We start from the raw sequence: 23105 nt of genomic DNA, 5'->3' as shown, positions 1-23105 counted from the left end.
TATTAGGGGGGGGGGGGTCCATAAAACACGCATTTCCTGCCTGGTTCCATTCTAAATTGTAAAATTTGAGCAGGGCAGACACGGAACGGCTGAGAATTAGGGACGGTTGCTTTGTTCTTTCTGCTCTGCTGTTTATTAATGAGCCGTCTAAATAAGGAAACAAAAGGCAAACGAAAACAAGTTAATTTAAAAAAAATACATAATGTCAGGCGAGGTTTGATTAAAACCTTGATTGCAAGCTGGAACACGCTTTTCTATTTCTGCTGATTTTGCAATCATAAATCACAGCTAAACTCCGTGCCCGGAAAGGTGAAAATAGTTTTTTTGATGGTTTGTCCTTCAGTTGAAAAAAAAATACCCTCCGAGAGGACGTGGAAGTAAGTTTGAAAAGTTGAAGGTGCTAGAGGAATAGAAGGGAAGGGAATGAATTAGAATTAGAATAGGAATAGAAATAATAGAAATAGAAGTAGAATGGTTTTCCCAGTTGCAATGGATGGCTGTGAAAGTTGGACCATAAGGAAAGCTGAGCGCCAAAGAATGGAGGCCTTTGAACTCTGGTGCTGGAGGAGACTCTTGCGAGTCCCTTGGACTGCAAGGCCATCCAACCGGTCAGTCCTAGAGGAGATCAACCCTGGCTGCTCTTTAGAAGGCCAGATCCTGAAGAGGAAACTCTGATACTTTAGCCACCTAATGAGAAGGAAGAAGGACTCACTGGAGAAGAGCCTCATGCTGGGAACGATGGAGGGCAAAAGAAGAAGGTGACGGCAGAGAAGGAGGTGGCTGGATGTACACCGCCCCGAGTCCTGCTTAGGAAAGGGCGCGGTTTATAAATAAAAGTTTGATTGATTGATTGATTGGGGTCACTGAAGCAGTTGGCGTGAGTTTAAATAGAATCCAGAAGATGGTAGAGGACAGGAAGGCCTGGAGGAACATTGTCCATGGGTTCGTAATGAGTTGGACACAACTAACAACAACGATAGAATAGAATAGAACTGGAAGGGACCTTGGAGGTCTTCTAGTCCAGCCCCCCGCTCAAGCAGAAGAGCCTATACCATTTCAGATAAGTGAGTGTCTACTCTCTTCTTAAAAACCTCCAGTGATGAAGCACTCACAACTTCTTGAGGCAAGCTGTTCTACTGGTTAATTGTCCTCACTGTTATGAAGTTTCTCCTTTAACACCAGGTTGATTCTCTCCTTGATTAGTTTCCATCTGTTGCTTCTCGTCCTGCCCTCTGGTGCTTTGGAGAATAATTTGACCTCTTCTTCTTTGTGGCAGCCCCTCAAATACTGGAACACTGCTATCATATCCCCCTAATTCTTCTTTTCTTCAGACTAGCCAATCCCAAATCCTGGAGCCATTCTTCGTATGTGTTAGTCTGCAGGCCTTTGATCATCTTAGTTGCTCTTCTCTGCATTTTTTCCAAAGTCTCAGCATCTTTTTTTGTTGTATGGTGACGAAAACTGGTTGCAGTATTCCATGTGAGGTCTTACTAGGGTTTTATAAAGCGCTACTAATATTTCACGTGATCTCGATTCTACGCCTCTGTTTCTACAACCAAGGGTTGTATAACTTTTTTGGTTGCTGCCATATACCTCTGGCTGATATTCAAGTGATCATCCACTAGGACTCCACGGTCCCTCTCACAGTGACTGTTTTTGAGCCAGGTCTCACCTAATCTGTACTTAGACCTTTGATTTTTCCTGCCTAAATGTAAAACTTTGCTTTTCTCCATATTAAAATGCATTTTGTTGGCTAGGGCCAGAGGTGGGTTGCTGCAGCTATGGCCCAGTATGGCTGTACCGGCAGTGGCTGGGAGCAGCAGAGAGCATACCGGTACAGTGGCTCGCTTGGCCCACCCTCCCTTCCATGCTCTATAGGTGTTTTTATGGCAAACGGCAAAGTCTGCACACGCCCACAGCCTGCGGTGCCTGCGCGAGCCCCAACAAGCAGCTGGTTGTCGCAGGGGCGTTGGAGTGCGCATGCATGCGCAGCGCATGTCAGCATACCGGTAGGGACAGTAAGAGCAACCCACCACTGGAGGGGGGCCATTATTCAAGCGTGTCAAGATCTTTTTGGATACCAAGATTGCCTTCTGAGGTGTTGGTTATTCCTGCCAGTTTAGTGTCATTTGCAAATTTGATGTGTTCCCCTTCTATTCCCTAATCTAAGTCATTTCTGCAGTTGTTGAATTCCCTCCTTCCCTCCTTCCCTCCCTCTCTCTTCTGCTGAAAAATCTTGATGGGAAGGTTAAACTATTGACTCTTTTTGGAACTTCTTACCATAAACCTGGTAGGTGTGATTGCATTTTTGTTCTTGTAAAAATTAGGAACCCAAAGCACTATATATGTCCACACTGTTACACAAACCTACAGGAGAATACTGGTAGTCCTTGACTTACAACAGTTCATTTAGTGACCGTTCAAACTTACAACGGCACCCCAAAAAAGTGAGCATTTTTCACCCTAAACGAACCGTTGCAAGATCCCCATGTTTGCGGGATCAAAATTCAAACACTTGGCAACTGGCATGTACTTATGACCGTTGCCGTGTCTTGGGGTCACGCGATCCCCTTTTACGACCTTCTGACAAGCAAAGTCAATGGGGAAGCCGGATTCACTTAAGAAACGTGGTACTCACTGAACAACTGCAGTGTGTTATGATAATTTAATAGCTGACCAGCTGCTGTATGGCTGTAAACCGAGATGATGCAATGAGAATGAGTCAGCAGGGTTACTGTCACTTTAAGAGGCTGTCTATATAAGGGAGGCCCTGTGAGGGCAGTTACTCTCTTCCTGTGTGCTTTCCGTGTTATAGTTATTGATTGATTGCTTGGTTTTGCCTAGTACGTGTATGTATGTATGCATGTATATGTACCATATTTTTTGGACTATCAGACACTCTGAAGTATAAGACACACTAGCTTTTGGGGAGGAAAACAAGGGGGGGAAATCTGCTTCTGCCTCCCAGCAATTTGCCTCCTTGCAACAAACAGCAAACAGTACAGAAGATATACACTGTTTGTGGGAGGCAGAGGCCAAAGTGTAGGGGCTGGTGGGTGGGTGAGGCTACATTCAGTGTATAAGACGCACCCAAGTTTTCACCCTCTTTTGGGGGGGGGGGAAAGGTGCGTCTTATACTATGAAAAATACAGTGTCTTTTATATCTCCCCTCTGATATCCCCCCTGACCTCCCCCCTGATATCAGGATTACCTCTGACCTCCGCTCCTTCCGTGTAAAGCTCAAGACCCACCTCTTCCAATTAGCTGGCCTGGCTCAACCATAGTTTTATCCTATTGCTCCTGATGGGTTTTTTAAATTTTGTAATTTTTAACTGAGGGTGTTTTAAATAGCTATTTTAATTGTATTTTTATATATATTTTATGAGTGTTACCTCCTCCAGGTACATGTATGTGTATGTGTTTATTTGTCTTTGTATATGTATTGTATATATATGTATATTGCATTTGTTTTATTGTACGCCGCCCCGAGTCCTTTTGGAGAGGGTGCGGCTAACAAATTAAATTTCATTCATTTCATATAAACCACTGTTTGAAAGACAAAATTTCTGTGTATTGTATTTTGCTCCTGGGTTGCCTCAAAATAGTAGCTACACTGTGCACACTCTGACACAGTGATTCACTTAAGAACGGTGGCAAGAAAATTCATGAAATGGAACAAAACTCACTTAACAACTGTCTCGATTAGCCACATAAATCCTGGGGTCAATTGTGGTCGTAGGTTGAGCATTAACTGTCTCAGGGAATTCTACATGCCACAAATGCTTATGTTGGACTTGGTGTGCAGTCTGTGATCTCATCTAACAACATATTTTCTCTCTCTCTCTGTTTCCTCTTCTTTTCTAGCCACCCAGATTGATCCGAACGAAATTCAAGATATTTTTCAAAGTACTTCCGCCAGCGTTTTCCGAATTAATGCCAACGGTTCGTATGTCAAACATCTTGGGAGGTTAATTTCCTGTCTCTGTTGTGTGCAAATATTTTTAAAAAAAAAACCCTGGAGGGAGGGGTGGGTGGGAGAGAAGCAGAATAAATAATTTTAAACGCAAAGAAATATATACCATCTTTATTATTATTAATAATATTATTTTTTTAACACGGAGTAAAAATAGTTTGCCGTATGGCTTACTCAAGATGTGCAGACACACCTCCAACATGGAACGTTCTGGAGTCATTATGATAGCGTCTGTGGCATTACAGCTTTAGAAATCCAGATTTGTTCTTCAAGGTGTTGTGTGATTATCATATTGATTTGCAAATTAAATGTGGGTAAGGCAAAGAAGGAAGGAAGGGGTGAAGGAGGGGAGGTTATGCCTATATTGAGTTGCAATCTCTACTTCCTTCCTTACTTCAGCGGGGTGCCTAGAAAGTATCTAACAGAGGGATACAATCAAGATCAAGGGAGGTACTAATACCACTCTATAAAGCCTTAGTAAGACCACACCTAGAGTACTGCCTCCGGTTTTGGTCGCCACACAATAAATGAGATGTTGAGACTCTAGAAAAAGTGCAGAGAAGAACTTCTACTTCGATGGTAGAAGTGCGGAGAGACACTGACCAGGGTGTGAATCATCCTTGAGTATCTTCCGTACTCTGCTAAAGCAGCGACACCTGGTGATGTCATCCAGTGGTGTTAGAGGACAACCAATGGTTTCTTGGGCCGAATTGATCATTCTCTGCAGGGCCTTCCTGTCTGCAGCAGTTAAACCAATGTACCACACTGTAATGCGGTATGTGAGTACACTTTCTATGGATAGAAAGAGATCATCAGCCGTTCTTCCACCTGGTTTTTTTGCAGGACTTTCTTCTGAGTAAAACTGCCAGTGGCACGCAGAGCCATATTTGTTGGCATGCGAGTCCATCATCTCCAGCTGATTTTTGGCCTTCCGAGGGCCAGGAGAGGCCATTTTCACCCTCCCCAGGCTTCAGAAAAGCCTCTGGAGCCTGGCCAGGGCGAAAAAGGTCCAACAGACCAACTGGAAGTTTGGAAACAATGCATTTCCGCCTTCCGGAGGGCTTACAGGCGTCATGGGGAGGCCATTTTTGCCCTCCCCAAGGTTTGGGAAAACCTCCAGAGCTTGGGGGAGGGCAAAAACCAGGCCCAACGGGCCAACCAGAACTTTGGAAATGATCCGTTTTGGGCTTCCGGGGGACCAGGGGAGGCCGTTTGCGCCCTCTCCAGGCTTCAGGAAAGCCTCCAGAGCCTGAGGAGGGCAAAAAACAGGCCCAAAAGTCCAACTGGAAGTTTGCAAATGATCCACTTCTGCCTTCCAGGGGGTCGGGGGTGGCTGTTTTCGCCCTCCCCAAGCTTCAAGAAAGCTTCCGGAGCTTGGGGAGGCTGAAAAACACAGGCATAGGTGAGTGGGGTGCATTATTTGTGGGTGTGGAGATGCGTGCATGCGCAATAGCCAGATTCACTTGAGAACCGTGGTGCTAACTGAACAACTGAAGTGTGTTGTGATGATTTAATAGCTGACCAGCTGCTGTAAGGCTGTAAACCGAGATGATGCAATGAGAATGAGTCAGCAGGGTTACTGTCACTTTAAGAAGCTGTCTATATAAGAGAGGCCCTGTGAGAGTGGTTACTCTCTCCCTGTGTGCTTCCCTTTTACAGTTGAAGATTGATTGTTTGCTTGGTTTTGCCTAGTACGTGTATGTATGTATATGTACTGTATTTTTGGAGTATAAGACGCTCCAAAGTATAAGACACACCTAGCTTTTGGGGAGGAAAACAAGGGGGGGAAATCTGCTTCTGCCTCATGCGAAGGTGGGCGGGACGCATTGATTTGTGGGTTTGGGCACATGTGTGCACGCGATAGTGTGCACATACACAATTTTGGCACGCCTTTGCAAAAAGGTTCGCCTTCGCTGCGATAGGCAGAAAATAATACCAAATCTAATCTGAACATCTGGCTGACTGCGTGTCCAACCACAATAATAAGAAAGAGGGGGGGAAGCCTGGATAATAGGACAGGACCAGATGTGGTATTCAGCCAGTTCAGACCGGTTCATTTGAACCGGTAGCGGAAATCACAGGTGGTGCCATCCTGGGCCCATCCGCCCACCCCAGCGCTATGCCGTCCTATTTAGGCACATTTTTGACACCAAGCACATGTACGGAAGGCATGCGATCAAGCAAAGCATATGAACAGAAGGCCAAGCACATGCGTGGAAGGACCGTGTGTGCATGGTGAAGCGGTGGTAACAAAATGTGAAACTTACCCCTGGACAGGGCACTCCCAAACAGATTTCAATCCTCTGTTTTAGTGATTGTAGCAACATCTTCTACTATAACTTTCTTTTCCTGTAGAAGAGTAATTACATCTGACTAAAGTTTGGATCTTTATCGTTGGTTAGAGAATAGACGTAAGAATTAATAGTAAAAGAAGTTACTAAAGCATAGAAATGTATTAATAGTCAATATAACTAATTGAGTTAAATATATTACAATAGGATGGTTATAATATTAGATGCTTGGAAATTAAGCCATGATGAGATGAAATAATGAATACGATTGTATATTTTAATGTTGGCACGAAATATTTGTACCCAGACGACACACTGGTTAATGTAAAAATTGAGTGTTTATATAAAAATAAAAAATTAAATTAAAAAAAAGAGAATTCCCCATTGAACAAGACTCGAGTTGTGTTGTCGTTACTCCCATTGCAGGTCTGGATTGAATCAATCCTGGTTTATGTGCGAAAGTTGGTTGTGCTTCCTGGCCCACCCATTTTCATTAAAATAATGTCTTTTATTTATTTTTTCCCAGTGACATCTCTGGAAAGAAGTCTTAAATTTCTGGGGACAGAAAATGACACACCGGAACTGCGCGATGTCCTGTGAGTCTCTTTGCAAATTCCTGATTGGTTCATTGTGCTTCAAATCCCAACGCGGGTGAAGCTCCAATGCACAAAATGTTGTCCCTTAAGATGATGCTGGAATTTCCTTTTTAAATGAAACATTTTATAATGCCTTGGTAAGGCCACACTTGGAATCCTGCATCCAGTTTTGGTCGCCATGATGTAAAAAAGATGTGGAGACTCTAGAAAGAGTGCAGAGAAGAGCAACCAAGAGGATTAGGGAACTGGAGGCTAAAACATATCAAGAACGGTTGCAGGAACTGGACATGGCTAGTTTAATGAAAAGAAGGACTAGGGGAGACATGATAGCAGTCTTCCAATATCTTAGGGGCTGCCACAAAGAAGAGGGAGTCAAACTATTCTCCAAAACACCTGAGGGCAGGACAAGAAGCAATGGGTGGAAAGTAATCAAAAAAAGAAGCAACTTAGGAGAAATTTCCTGATAGTTAGAACAATTAATAAATGGAACAACTTGCCTCCAAGAGTTGTAAATGCTCCAACACTGGAAGTTTTTAAGAAGATGTTAGATAACCATTTGTTTGAAGTAGTGTAGTGTTTCCTGCCTAAGCAGGGGGTTGGACTAGACGACTGTTAAGTAATTTTTCTTCCCGTTAGGAGATCGAGTATGCAGAGAAGCGTAATGAGAGTGATATGGAATAACACGCACAAACCAGCATACAGAGACACTGAATAGTATAAAAATATAGTAGTTTACTATGTAGAAATATAGAGGTATTCAGAGTCCGGTTAACAGTCCAAGTCATACACGGTTCAGTAATTCACTTATCAAAAATAGTCAGTCTAGCACACAAAGTATAGCTAAACAGTAGCAAACCACAATACCTCAGTATACACCTTATCAGCTTCTAACAAAACAGAGATCTAACAGCCATTCTGGCTCCCTCTTATAGCTGCTTGAGGTAACAAACCAATTACATCTCTTAATCATTTAAAGTAACAGTAAAGTAATCATAGCTTATATACATTGCCAATCGAATCCTCGGGTTACATCCCTAACAAAGCCCTCCAAGGTCCCTTCCAACTCTGTTATTCTATTCTATTCTATTCTATTCTATTCTATTCCATTCTATTCCATTCTATTCCATTCTATTCTATTCCATTCCATTCCATTCCATTCCATTCCATTCTATTCTATTCTATTCTATTCTATTCTATTCTTGTGGGTCTGTGTATTTCTTTCTTTCATAGCAGGAATTCTTTTTAATGATGGATTGTTGGACTTTTGGATTGTTCCCTACTCTGAGCTTTCAGGTTTTGGAGAATTTAACTAAATTTGTGGAGAATTTAACTAAATTTGTGGAGAATTTAACTAAATTTGTGGAGAATTTAACTACATTTGTGGAGAATTTAACTAAATTTGTGGAGAATTTAACTAAATTTGTGGAGAATTTAACTAGCAATCTAGATGATAGGCCCAAGATCCAGATGGACAGACTTGAACCCTGGGCCTTACCTAACAAGATGAAAATTCAATGTAGAGAAAAATAAAAGTACTTAATCAAGAAAGACCAAAAGTACATATATAGACAGTGTGATACCAGGCTTAATAGCAATAACTGTGAGAGGGATCTTGGAGCCTTAGTGTGCATCAGCCAAAAAAGCCAACACAATCCTAAATTGCATTAACAGAGGGATACAATCAAGATCAAGTGAGGCACTAATACCACGCTATATAGCTTTAGTAAGACCACACCTAGAGTACTGCATCCAGTTTTGGTCACCACACTATAAAAAAAATGTTGAGATTCTAGAAACAATGCGGAGAAGAGTAACAAAGAAAATGAGGGGACTGGAGGCTAAAACATATGAAGAACGGTTGCAGGAACTGGACATGGCTAGTTTAATGAAAATAAGGACCAAGGGAGACATGATAGCAGTCTTCCAATATCTCAGGGGTTGCCACAAAGAAGAGGGAGTCAAACTATTCTCCAAAGCACTGTCAATGGGTGGAAACTAATCAAGGAGAGAAGCAACTTAGAACTCAGAAGAAATTTACTGACAGCAAGAACAATTAATCAGTGGGAAAACTTGCCTCCAGAAGTTGTGAATGCTCCAACATTGGAAGTTTTTAAGAGGAGATTGGACAACCATTTGACTGAAGTGGTTTAGAGCTTCCTGCCTAGGCAGGGGGTTGGACCAGAAGACTTCCAATAGGTTATTCTATTCTATAATGAAGGCATGACATTCTGAAGGTAGCCTTCAAAGCTAGAGAACCATCATTCAAGGTCCAAGCTTGCTCTCGGCCTTCAGATTGGGTCCGGGAAATAGGAAAATCAATAGCTGGCAGGCCGAAGAAAGCAATAGGGTGTCAGAAATGATGGAGTAGTGATGCTAAATTAAGAGAGAGAGAGAGAAAAAAATCAATGTCCACAAATCATATTTGTACGTTCCATTAAACAGAGTAGAACCAGAGTAAACTGGGAAGAAGACTTAGAAGCCATCACGGTCAAGCCAATGCAGGGATCCAGGTGGAAACATTACCAACCCTTATTAAAGAAAAGTTTGGAACTTGCAATAGGCAATGCAGAGCATATACTGTAACCCTGTGTGTATGTACTACGATGGTAGCTACTTTTGGTCTGTAAATTAAAGGTAGTGGACTAGGATCTGGGAGAGTCTGGCCTGAGTCACAAAGATAACTGACTGACTTTGAAGACATGTTTTGTGTCTCGGTCCCAAGAAGAAGACAGTGGTGGACAACTTCTCAAATTGCTGCTCACTCCTTCCTTCCCTTCCTTCCTTCCTTCCTTCCTTCTTCTCAATCATACATCCCCTTTCTTCTTTCCTTCTTTCTCCTTTTACATTCCCTCCATCCCTTCCTACATTTCCTCCCTTCCTTCCCTTCCTGCTGCTCTCTTTTTTGTTCCTTTTTTCTTTCCAACTTTCTTCCTTCCTGTTTCTCTCTCCCTCTTTTTCTCTTTCCTTACTTTTCACGTTCATTTATCCTTCATTCCTCCCTCTTTCTCTTTCATCCCTTTTTCTTTTCCCTTCCTTCCCTCCTGTTTCTCTCTCCCTCTTTCTCTTCTTTCTTTGTTTTTCCTTCCTCCCTCCCTCCCCTTCCTTTTCTCCTTCTGTTTCTCCCTCCTCTTTCCTCTCTGTCTCCTTCTCTTTCATTCCTTTTCTTTTTTCTTTCCTTTTTCTCCTCCCTCCCTCCTTCCTTTCCCCCTCCCTCCCTTCCGTTCCTTTTCTCCCTCTCCCTTTGTTTCTCCCTCCTGTTCCCTCTCTGTCTCCTTCTTTCATTCCTTTTCTTTTTTCTTTCCTTTTTCTCCTCCCTCTCTCCCTCCCTCCCTTCTTCCTTCCTTTCCCCTCCCTCCCCATCCATGTTTCTGCATCTGGTTGAGGCTTGTGTCCCATGCAATCATTTCACTAAAGCGATTGAAGAAAGTTAGCACCCACACCCCTCCTAAAAGAATAAAATATTTTTAGGGACTATTTCAAAAGGCAGACTATTATATTTCCCCTAAAAGAGAAAAGGACATCTTAGGGGAGACAGAAACTCAGAGCTTCATCTCCCTCCCCCCCCCCCCCCCAGCTGATATTTGGTGCCCATTGAGCAGGACTGGGCCAGCCTATCTACAAGACAAAAGATTTCCAGCTCCAGGGTGATGGGATTAAGACATGACCCTCCGGGACATCATAGGATTATCTAGCTCACCACATGGTACAACCAAGCCCCTTCATTGGATCACCCAGCAAGATTCAACCAAGCCTGGGACACAGACAGCCTACAAAGCGAGCTAAGATTCCATCCCCTGGGAGTCTTGATAGCTAATAGGATACTTGTCCTTGCCACAGGAACAGGAAGCTCAAGTTCAAAACCCCAAAGGGGAGATAAATACCTCTCACTCTCCATGTGGTCAGCTACCCAGGACCTCATGCGGTCCTGTCCATCAATAAACCATCTTTCCAATCAGCCTCCGTGTTTCCATTGTTTTTCTCCCTACTTGGAACTGAACCCAGATGGACGTTTCTTCCAATATCCTCATAATGCTACCTTTGCAGGTTTTAAGCGGAAATGTGATAAAAGGCAAAAGCAAAACAGTAAGAACTATTCATTTTAAACCCAACCCAGGGTAACAAAAGAAGCACAAAACTTCCATGGGAAGGATAAGTAAGCAAGGTTAATCCATACACACCACCACCTGCCAACACATCAATATAATGTGATTATTTGTTACAAATGTGTCACTCACAAAATGCTCCTCAGCATTAACACAGCAAAATGAACATCAAACTAGGGAGCATTGGAAGTTTGATGCAAAAGTTATTTTTTTTTTAAAATGAAATTGTCTTTAAATTCTGCTCCTCTTCTTCACTTCACATGCTAAATCCAACCCTGGGAAGGGATTCTTCTCCCTCCTCTTCACCTCCAGTCTTTCATTGCATCTGCAATCCTATAATCATATTTGAAAGCACTTCACTAGAACATAAATAAAAAACATGGTTTCCTCCATTAGCAATCCTGATCCATTTATTTATTAAAGTATCTGCAGGAACTTTCGCCACTGATAAAACCTAAAGTTGTTTACAACAACGCTATGAAGCAAAAACTGTGAAATAAAACCAAGCCATAAAAAGGTAACTTGTATAATGGAGTAACAGAGTTGAAAGGGGCCTTGGAGGGCTTCTAGTCCAGCCCCCTACTCAAGCAGAAGAGACTATACCATTTCAGGTAAAGAGTAGAGTAGAGTATAAAATAGAATATAATAGATTAATAGAATGGAATAATAGCATAGCATAGCATAGAATAGAATAGAATAATAGAATAGAATACTAAAATAGAATAGAATAGTAGAATAGAATAGAATAATAGAATAGAATAGAATAGAATAATAGCATAGCATAGCATAGAATAGAATAGAATAATAGAATAGAATACTAAAATAGAATAGAATAATAGCATAGCATAGCATAGAATAGAAGAATAGAATATAATAGAAGAATAGAATAGAATAGCATAGAATAGAATAGAATAATAGAATAGAATACTAAAATAGAATAGAATAGTAGAATAGAATAGAATAATAGCATAGCATAGCATAGAATAGAAGAATAGAATAGAATAATGGGATAGCATAGCATAGCATAGAATAGAAAAATAGAATAGAATAATAGAATAGAATAGCATAGCATCGACTTAGAATAGAATAGAATAATAGCATAGAATAGCATAGCATAGAATAGAAGAATAGAATAGCATAGCATAGAATAGAATAGATTAAAATAGAATAATAGAATAGACTAAAATAGAATAGAATAATAAAATAGAATAGCATAATAGAATAGAATAGAATAATAGCATAGGATAGCATAGGATAGCATAGGATAGCATAGGATAGCATAGCATAGCATAGCATAGCATAGAATAGAATAGAATAGAATAGAATAGAATAACAGAGTTGGAAGGGACCTTGGGGGTCTTCTAGTCCAACCCCCTGCTCAGGCAGGGAACCCTACACCAGGGCTTCTCAAGCTTTTAACAGGGGCCAATTCACGGTCCCTCAGACTGTTGTGGACCTGGACCGGCTGGGTGGGTGTGGCTAGGTGGTCATGTGACTGGGTGGGTGTGGCCAATCTAGCAGTCCATTTTGCCTTTGTTCTTGCTGTTCTTTCCCCCTCCTCTATTTACCTCCAGCCCTGGATCACTTGGCTATGAGAAACATCCTGAAAGGCTGTTTTTAAAGACTTTTAAAGCACTACTTTTCAAGCTAGCAGCAGCCCCTCCTCTACTCCCCTAGCTATCTATTTTAAAAAACCCAAAAGACTTGCCAATTGGCCATTTTTGAGTAACAGGATCACAGACCGATTGGTTAATTATGTGCTATTAATCTGGTGCTTTTCCCAAGCACCTGAAGGCAAGAAACAATGGATGGAAACCAGTCAAGGAGAGAAGCAACCTAGAAGTTATGACAATGAGAACAATGAACCAGTGGAACAGCTTGCCACCAGAAGTTGTGAGTGCCCCATCACTGGAGGCTTTTAAGAAAAGACACAGCCCCTTGTCTGGAATGCTATAAACTCTCCTGCTCAAGCAAGGGGTTGGACTAGATGATCTCCAGTGAACAGCCATAACTGTGAGCTGATTGGCAAGCACCCAAAATGTTTATTTTATTTTTATGTATTTGATTTGTCAATCATGACAAGATAATAGGCATAAGAATAAACATGAGTATGAATGAAATGGGTGCGAATAAATGTGGACAGTAGGACAGGGAAGGTAGGCATGATGGTACGCTTATGCACGCCCCTTACAGACCTCTTAGGAATGGGATGAGGTCAATAGTAGACAGTTTAAGGTGAAAGTTATGGGGATTCAACAACCGAGTTGAGTAGAGCATTCCAGGCGTTGACCACTCTGTTGCTCAAGTTGTATTTTCTGCAACCGAGTTTGGAGCCGTTTACATTAAGTTTGTATCTGTTGTGTGCTTAGTTCAAGAGGAAAAGGAAGTTGCTTTGTTCAAATGTTGTTCCCTAACTTTGTGAGGTCTTCTTGGTTCGCCGAAGACAGGCCGGAGCTGATCCGTTGGGCGTGGAGTCAGAAATGCTAAGATTTTATTCTTTCTCCCAAATATGCCAGATTAAACAACTCATTACTTGGGCAGATGAGACAAGTTAAGTAACCGTTCAGCCTGATGTTCCAATGAAACGCTTAGAGAATGTGACACTATCTCTAGAAATGTGCTTTCTGGGTTGACATAAAGCTCCAGGATTTCGCCAACCCTCTGATGGGCCCTCAGCGTGGATTTCACCGGCTCTCAACTCCTTTGGATTAAGGAATCAGACTTTTGAAACAAATCTACATTACAATGAACATCTCACCACTGCGAGAGTCAGTGGGAGCCTGATCTCCCAGGCAGTTTCCGAGAAAGTGCTGGAAAGTAAAGGTTTTGTTGAAGGAGATGGAGAGGGAGAAGGAGAGGAAGGGAGGGAGGAACAGAGAGAAAGAGAGGGAAGGAATGAAGGGAGAGAGAGAGAGAGAGAGAGAGAGAGAGAGGAAGGAAGGAGGTGGGGAGTGAGGGAGGAAGGAAAGAAGGAAATAGGGAGGAGGAATACAATAGAATAGAATAGTTTTATTGGCCAAGTGTGATTTGACACACAAGGAATTTTTCTTTGGTGCAGATGCTCTCAGTGTACATAAAAAGACAAGATACATTCATCAAGAATCATAAGGTGCAGCACTTAAGGATAGTCATAGGGTAGAAATAAGCAATCAGGAAACAATCAATATCAATATACATCACAAGGATACAAGCAACCAAGTTACAGTCCTGCAGTCATAAGTGGGAAGAGATGGGTGATAGGAATGATGAGAAAACTGATAGTAATAGTAATGCAGCCTTAGTTAATGGTTTGACAGTAGTGAGGGAATGATTTGTTTAGCAGAATGCTTTCGTGCTTTCTCGATGACATTTTTGATGTTAGGTGTCCATTTTAGGTCTTGAGATAGGATAGAACCTAGAAATGTGAAGCTCTCTCCTGTTGACACTGTGTTGTCTAGTATTGTAAGAGATGGTAGTATGGGAGGGTTTCTCCTAAAGTCTACCACCATTTCTACGGTTTTGAGTGTCTTCAGTTCCAGATTGTTCCGGTCACACCACGAGACTAGTTGCTCAACCTTCCATCTGTATGCGGTTTCATCGTTGTCTCGAATGACACCAAACACTGTTGTATCATCTGCAAACTTCAATACTTTAACAGATGGAGGGAGAGAAAATGGAAGAAAGGATGGGAGGAAGAAAATGGAAAGGAGGGGAGAAGGAAGGAAGGAAAGAAGAAGAGGGGTTAGGGAGAGGAAGGAAGGAAGGAAGGAAAGAAGGAAGGAAGGAAGGAAGGAGAGGGGTTAGGGAAAGGAAGGAAAGAAGAAGAGGGGTTAGGGAGAGGAAGGAAGGAAGGAGAGTGATTAGGGAGAGGAAGGAAGGGAGGAGAGGGGGTTAGGGAGAGGAAGGAAGCAAAGAAGCAAGCAAGGAAGGAGAGGAGTTAGGGAGAGAAAGGAAGGAAGGAAGAGAGGGGTTAGGGAGAGGAAGGAAGGAAGGAGAGGGGTTAGGGAGAGGAAGGAAGGAAGGAGAGGGGTTAGGGAGAGGAAGGAGGGAAGGAGAGGGGTTAGGGAGAGGAAGGAAGGAAGGAAGGAAGGAGAGGGGTTAGGGAGAGGAAGGAAGGAAGGAAGGAGAGGGGTTAGGGAGAGGAAGGAAGGAAGGAGAGGGGTTAGGGAGAGGAAGGAAGGAAGGAGAGGGGTTAGGGAGAGGAAGGAAGGAAGGAAGGAAGGAGAGGGGTTAGGGAGAGGAAGGAAGTAGAGGAAGGAAGGAAGGAAGGAAGGAAGGAAGGAAGGAAGGAAGGAAGGAAGGAAGGAAGGAAGGAAAGGGCTCCTTAGTGCTAGAAGAGAATGGGATTTGCTCTCTGTTTATATACCAGCCGCTTGTTCTGTCACTGGTGGTGTGGTGGTGATTTTCTCCATAGACTTACTGTTTTCTTCTTGATCTTTCCCTAACCCACCCTGCAATGATCTTGGGCAAAATGCAGATAAAATTGGCCAAGTTGGGTTCCCAGGCCCAGCCTTGGTACCGACCTTCCCCATTAGAGAATCATTTTTTAAAAAATAAATGATTTAGAATTTATATTTCTGGTTTTTTTCGGACTCGTCACCAATCGAGGAGGCTGTCAGATAGGATGAGCACTTTGTCTCTGGGGTAACTTAATCCAAAACTACATTGATTTTAAACCAAGGAGGTATTTCTTTCAAGGGCTTAACATATTAATTTACGCCCAGCATCGTTTCCAAACACCGATGGGACTCATGTTCACAAAACGTGGACAAGCAGATTAAAAAAGTCAAGGAAGATTTATTATTAAAATCTTAGTCGCCATTAAAAATGCTAATACCGAAAGATGCATATATGTACATTCACTGGGCACTGCAGGGATTAAAAAAATGGCAGTTTTCTCTTAAGCCCTTTAAAATCCCTTAATCAAAAAATGTGAAAGGCCTAATGCTGCTTATTTATGTATTTCTTTGCTTTAGTCCATCACTCTCTTGCTACAATCCAGGATGCTTTCTTAAACTTCAGTGATCTAGATGGAAAATATATTATCCTTATACCTAGTCATCCAAGTTTGAGAAATAATCCTCCTCCTCCTCCCCCTCCCCCTCCTCTCTGAAAACCCCACTCCCTTCTAGCACTGATGCTGTTACATAGCTGGGTAATGAAATGTCTGCAAGAATACAATCAAGCTCAGACCAAACACCCACAGTTCTCCTCCTCCTCCTCCTCCTCCTCCTCCTCCTCCTCCTCCTCCTCCTCCTCCTCCTCCTCCTCCTCCTCCTCCTCCTCCTCCTCCTCCTCCTCCTCCTCCTCCTCCTCCTCCTCTCTGTAAACCCCACTCCCTTCTAGCACTGATGCTGTTACCTGGTTGGGTAATGAAATGTCTGCAAGAATACAATAAAGCTCAGAGAAGACCAAGCACCCCTCAGGTCTCTTCCGCCTCCTTCTCACTGATGATGAGGGTGTAGCTATGGATACAAAACAACATTTAAACATATTGTCCAGGGGCTACGTGGCTGCTCTCCCAAGCTCTAGTTTTCAGTATATTTCTTGACTCCTTGTTTCTGTATGAGGATGACAGTGTTGGCCAACCTTTTCGGCACCAAGTGCCAAAACGGGAGCGTGCTCGGGGGAGTGCCGGAAATCGAAAGAGCAGCTCCCTGGCGTGCACATGCGGGAGCACCAGCAACTGGAAGACCAGTTCCCCGGCGTGCATGCAGGTGCCGGGAAGCTGAGCTTCCAATTTCCGGCATGGACATGCGCACCGGTCACCTAGCCTTCTGGTTTCTGGGGTGCATGTGCGTGAAGACCAGCTGGCTGGTGCCCATGCGCGTGCTGGAAACTGGAAACTCGGCTTCCTGGCATGTGCATCAGTGGTGGTTTGCTACTGGTTCGGACCAGTAGCGGCCTGGAACAGCTGAGAGCATACTGGTACGTTGGTTTGTTTGGCCTACTCGCCTGCCTATATTTATGCCCAAAGGCACACTGCAAACGCAGGCCGAGCATTCGGTGCTTGTGCGTGCTAAGTCCTCGACTTGCGACCGGTCCTAAAGTCATCAACTTACAACCGGCCGCATGTCCTCAACTTACGACTGACAGCCGGCAACAGCTCAGCCGTGCCTGATTGGCTGGAACGCTTTCAGGCAGTGCGTACAAGAAGACGCTGAGACTGTAAGCCAATTCTTACAGTCTCTCCGAACGGCGGCTATTCAGTGTGAATTTGTCGACCTTCGACGATTCCTTGGTCGAGCAGTTCGTCTAGGAATCCATCGGACGCCCCTGCAGTGTTGGTCAGCAAGGCATCAGCTGACTCCCAAAATATAACCGTGTCTCTGTTGGTCAAAGGGTAACCCTGCACCAAGGAGGTCGACTCGGGATCCTCCTGCTCCCTCCTCTCCTGGATCGCGCTGACCAAGTTGTGCCTTGCTGTCTCCCATGACCAGCTGACGTCGCCAGATACGACCCTAAAAGTCTACCTGGGGACTCAAATTCCCACCCTGGGCAGTTACTCTGTGTGGGATGACTACAGAGATTTCCACGGGAAACTCCCCGTCTTGGTAGTTGGGAATCCATTGCCTGCCCTCCTGGGGTTTGACTGGTTCCTGTCGCTGGGCCAATCACTCATAGGGGTGCATCAAGCCTCGGCCGCTCCACTTACCGTTGAGGACGTCATTCGCTGATGTCTTCGACGGTAAGTTGGGGGAATATAAGGAGATACCCCAATCTCTTTGAATTTGGACCCCCCCCCCCCAGGTTGCCCCTATAAGACTCAAGGCTCGCAGGGTGCCTTTTGTCTTGAGGCTGGAAGTTGATGCCGAGTTAGACAAGCTGTTGGCCCAGGGAGTCTTGGAGCCCATCGACCAGTCCAAATGGGAGACCCCCATAATGGTCCCCATTAAGGCCGACGGGTCTATCAGGATCTGCACCAACTATAAGTCGACCATCAACCTCGGCCTCCAGGCAAACCCTTACCCAGTCCCTGTTGTGCAGCACCTGGTCCATTCCTTGGGGCAGGGCTGCATATTTCCCAAACTGGATATGGCGCAGGCCTACCAACAGCTCCCGTTGGATGATGAGGCCGCCACTGCCCAGACCATCATCACCCACCGAGCGGGTTTCCGTTGCCACCGGCTTCAATTCAGCGTTTCCGTTGCCCCGGGGATCTTCCAAAGCCTCATGGAGCACATGCTCCATGGGCTCCTAGGCGTAGTACCCTACTTCGATGACATCCTGATCGCTGCCTGCAGTCGCTCAGGACTCAACAAAGTCCTCCGGAAGGTCCTCAAGCGTTTCAGGGGCACGGGCTTAAAATTAAAGTGCAGCAAATGTTCATTTGAAGTTCCTGGGTTTCTTAATAGATGCCCAGGGCATCCACCCTACCCCCTCCAAAGTTGCTGCTATCTGGAACGCCCCAAGCCCGCCTCTAAGGTGGAGCTGCAGGCGTTCCTCGGCCTTCTGAATTTTTATGCGCCTTTCCTTCCTCATAAGGCATCACTAGCCAAGCCGCTGCATCAGTTGCTCAACCGATCCATGGTCTGGTGCTGGTGCAGCCGCAAGGCACATGCGTTCGTGGCTGTGAAAGCCATGCTTACGTCAGCGGCTGTCTTAGTACAGTACCGTGAGAAGCTGCTGCTGACGTTGGCATGTGACGCCTCCCCTTTTGGTCTGGGGATGGTTCTGAGCCATGTACTCCCCAGTTAAGTTAGGAGCATGGTGGCCAAGCCAGTCTGGCTTTCCCATCGACTTGGCTTGTCAGGCTTGGTCGCGAAAGGGGATGTACGATGGTCATAAGCGTGAGCCAGTCGCCAAGCATCTGGATTGGGATCAGGTGGGGGATGCAGCAGCCGTTGTAAGTGTGAAATAACAGTCATAAGTCTCTTTTTTTCAGCGCTGTTGTGACTTCGAACAAACACTAAACAAACTTGTTGTTTAGAACTCCCTGTATCTGTTTCCTTCCTTGAGAAACTCCTTCCAAGCAGATAATTTTAATTAATTAAAATAGAACAATTAATCAGTGGAACAACTTGCCTCCAGAAGTTGTGAACGCTCCAACACTGGAGATTTTTTAGAAGGTGTTGGACAACCATTTGTCTGAAATGGTATAAGGTTTCCTGCCTAGGCAGGGGGTTGGACTAGAAGACCTCCAAGGTCCCTTCCAATTCTTGTTATTCTATTCTATTTCTCAATTTTACTTTTAATTTCTCAACCAACTTACTCTATAGTTTTATCAAGATTTTTGTCTTGAGTCGGAGTTGTGCATAGAACCTCCTGGGTATTCACCCTGATTTATGATCATGTCTTATCACTGCTTATCCGCAGATTATTTCTGGAGGGGAAGAAAAGAAAAAATATGGAAATTGTAGATCCTGAAAGCTAATAATTCCATTTCCCCCCCCCTTTTTTTTTAAAAAAACCACTTTTCTCTACAATATGCAGCTTTGAATGCACATTTTTCTCCCCCCAGCCTAAAAATGGCTTCCTCGCCATCCGAGGAAAGCTGCATTTTGATACGCTTATTAGTCTGGGAAACTAAAATCAGGGAAGGAAGTCCAACATTGCTACGGTGAACAAAAATTCCCCAATAGGAGCCATTCGAGAGCCAAACGGAATTTGATTTAAGACCCACGTACAACTCAGCATCTCAATGTTTCGATTATTATTATTATTATTATTATTATTATTATTATTATTATTATTATTATTATTTCTTTGTTGGAGGTAAAACAACAATGAGATTTTGATAAGGGTGGCTTGTTCCACATCGGGCCTGCACATTTGTAACTAAAAAAGTATGCCCATGCACAGAACATTAGAAAAGGAAAAAGAAATCCATTTTTGCAATGAAGATTTTTCGGCACATGCTCAGAATAAAAAACCAAGATGGTGGCACCGACAACAGAACCCGTTCGGGAGCATGGCAAGCCAAGTTACAGCCTACTTTGTCGAACCAGACCGAACCAGTAGGAATCCACCTCTGCATCGGGCATATTTGGGAATAATCAGCAGTTTAGAAGGTTACTTTATGTAGTGTTATGACCCAGCTCCCCAAACACGACAAACCCTCTGAAGTGAAAAAGATTCCTTTATTAGGAGCGCCGGCAGCCCCAGCAAAAAGTTTCTCTCTCTCCGCAGGCTAAGAAGTCTGTTCGGCAGGGAGAGGAATAGTTGTCTGCCACATCTATTCATCTCCGCCCCCTGCCTTTTATCCCCAGAGCTAGGCTGGGCCTTCAGTAGCAGCGGTGGCTTTTCTGTCCCAAGGACCAGCCCATAGATTTCCACTGCTCTCCTCTCCTCTGCCATATCTATTCATCTCCACCCCCTGCCTTTTATCCCCAGAGCTAGGGTGGGCCTTCAGTAGCAGCGCTGGCTTTTCTGTCCCAAGGACCAGCCCATAGATTTCCACTGCTCTCCTCTCCTCTGCCTTCTGTGTATCCACGCGTCAGGCACTGGACCACAGCTGTTCCTCCTCTTCCTCATCAGTCACCTCCAGACCTGGGGGGCTGTTGACTCACCAACTGAAGACTGAGGGACAGCCCAGGCTCTGTATCTTTCTCTGACGGCTTCATTCCCTCTTTCCCCTCGGAGCTCGCAGGTTGCCTTGATGTTGACCCTGAGTCCCTCGCCTCCTCCTCCTCTGATTCGGCTGTTGGAGCGGCCGGTGGCTGACAGACCACAACCTGTAGAAGAAGTCTATTTTTAAATAATAATAATAATAATAATAATAATAATAATAATAATAATAATAATAATAATAATAATAATAATAATAATAAAAACTTATAGAAAGTCCTCACCTTATGATGACAATTGGGAGCAGGATTTCCATCGCTAAGCAAGACGGTTGGAAAGTGAGTTGGTTGTTGTTGTTTTTGCAGACATCTCATTACCCAACCAGGTAATATCATCAGTGCTAGAATGAAATGGTTTCTTTGGTTTTTTTAAAATAAATAATTGTTATTAAATGTTTTGATCTTTAAAAACAATAGGGAAGAGACAGCAAAAAAAACTCACAATAAGACAGAACAAATACAGTAATTTTAACAATATACAGTAATTTTACAGCTTTCTCTATCGGCTTTCCTTCTTAGTTTTTATAATTCTCCCTTCTGCATTGCCTTCCTCTCACTATAACCTTGTCCTATAATTTAACAAACATAGTATTAACACTTATAATAGTATTCATTATTTATATCTCCATATATTTGTATTCTCTATTTTCTGTCTTGGCTTCCGTTTTCTAGCCACTTGTACATTTTATTCCATACTTTATAGAAGTCCGATTCTTCTCTTTCTTTTAGTTCTATTGTCATTTTATCCATTTCGGCGCATTCGAGTATTTTCCTGATTGTAGTTTCATCTGGACATAAATGGTTTCAATTCCTACTTTCAAAATGACGCTATAAGACACTGAACACCAAGACACAAGAAGAGTTTTTTTTTTCCCCAAACGCCATCACACTGCTAAACAAATAATTTCCTCAACACTCTCAACTATTGACTAAGGCTGCATTACTATTACTATGAATCTTCTCATCATTCCTATCACCCATCTCCTCCCACTTATGACTGCAGGACTGTAACTTTGTTGCTTGTATCCTTGTGATTTATATTGATATTGATTGTTTCCTGATTGCTTATTTCTACCGTATGACTATCATTAAGTGTTGTACCTTATGATTCTTGACAAACGTATCTTGTCTTTTTATGTACACTGAGAGGATAGGCACCAAAGAAAAATTCCTTGTGTGTCCAATCACACTTGGCCAATAAAGAATTCTACATGCTTTTGCAGGTTGCACCAAACCAGGCAATCTCTTTGGCCTGCAACACAACCACTGTTGACAAGAGTGGAAAAGTTTGTGAGGCAGCAGAAGTGAATGCACAATGGAAGGGTGTCGTTGGGTGTCATATCTTTGGGTAGTTAAATTGTGTCTCCTTCAGAGCATAAAATGCAGGGACAAAGAAATAAGTCCTCCATCAAAACAGCTCTCCGGGGTGAATTTCAAACCCATTTGTAACCTGGTTTGTGGGGTGATTTAGAAAACCATTATGTCTCCGTAAGAAAGTTGTTTTCTTGAGCTCCAAATTTGAAAGGCCATGCGAGGAAATGGATGATAGGTGTCATCACAGAGGAAGTTTATCCACTGAGAGAAAATATTGGGGAAAGAAAGCGAGAATGGCCAAAGCGTGAAAGGAACCGAATTCTGCAGGAATAATTGAAAGGCACAAAAGAAAAGTCATTTGTTGGCTACGTCAGTGGTTTTAAAAAAAGGAAGAAGATAAAGATGGACTTGACGCTTGCAGAAGATGGTAAGATAGACAGAGGCCCTTAACCTCTCCTTTCCTTTCAAAAGAGACCTGAAAAAAATGGACAAAGATTGAAGAGTGCCTGAACAATGAACTAATGGAACAACTTGCCTCCAGAAGTTATAAATGATCCAACACTGGAAGTTCTTAAGAAGATGTTGGACAACCATTTATCTGAAATTCTACTCTACTCTACTCTACTCTACTCTACTCTGTTATTTATCTGGAATGGTATAGGCTGCTAAGCAGGGGGTTGGACTAGGAGACCTCCAAGGTTCCTTCCAACTTGGTTATTCTATTCTATTCTATTCTATTCTGTTCTATTCTATTCTATTCTATTCCTGTTCTATTTCTGTTCTAATTCTCTTCTATCACCCATCTCCTCCCACTTATGACTGCAGGACTGTAACTTTGTTGCTTGTATCCTTATGATTTATATTGATATTGATTGTTTCCTGATTGCTTATTTGTATCCTATGACTATCATTAAGTGTTATACCTTATGATTCGTGACAAATATATCTTGTCTTATATCTTACCTTATGCACCAAAGACAAATTCATTGTGTGTCCAATCACACTTGGCCAATAAAGAATTCTATTCTATTCAATTCTATCGTACCCTACCCTACCCTGCCCTACTTTATTATATTCTACTTACTTATATATTTATTTAATAGAATAGCAGAATAACGGAGTTGGAAGGGACCTTGGAGGTCTTCTAGTGCAGCCCCCTGCTCAAGCAGGAGAACCTATACCATTTCAGACAAGTGAATGCCTAGTCCCATGATGGCGAACCTATGGCACACATGTCAGAGGTGGCATGCAGAGCCCTCTCTGTGGGCATGCGTGCCATCACC

General features: G+C 43.2%; 1 protein-coding gene across 5 annotated transcripts in view; it reads left to right on the top strand.

Moving 5' to 3' along the window:
- The window catches only part of TSNARE1 (t-SNARE domain containing 1), a 291135-nt gene that overhangs the window by 97665 nt on the left and 170365 nt on the right, over nucleotides 1–23105 (top strand). For all 5 annotated transcript variants that reach the window (XM_081951106.1, XM_081951107.1, XM_081951108.1 and 2 more), the window contains 2 exons: nucleotides 3865–3942; nucleotides 6791–6860. In XM_081951106.1, the coding sequence (XP_081807232.1) occupies nucleotides 3865–3942; nucleotides 6791–6860 (148 nt within the window). The remainder of the gene's footprint in view (nucleotides 1–3864; nucleotides 3943–6790; nucleotides 6861–23105) is intronic.

Source organism: Natrix helvetica, assembly GCF_964273705.1.
Source record: "Natrix helvetica genome assembly, chromosome: 4".
Lineage (NCBI taxonomy): Eukaryota > Metazoa > Chordata > Lepidosauria > Squamata > Natricidae > Natrix > Natrix helvetica.
The sequence above is the reverse complement of the archived record's forward strand: the minus strand, read 5'-3'. Positions and strand labels throughout refer to the sequence as shown.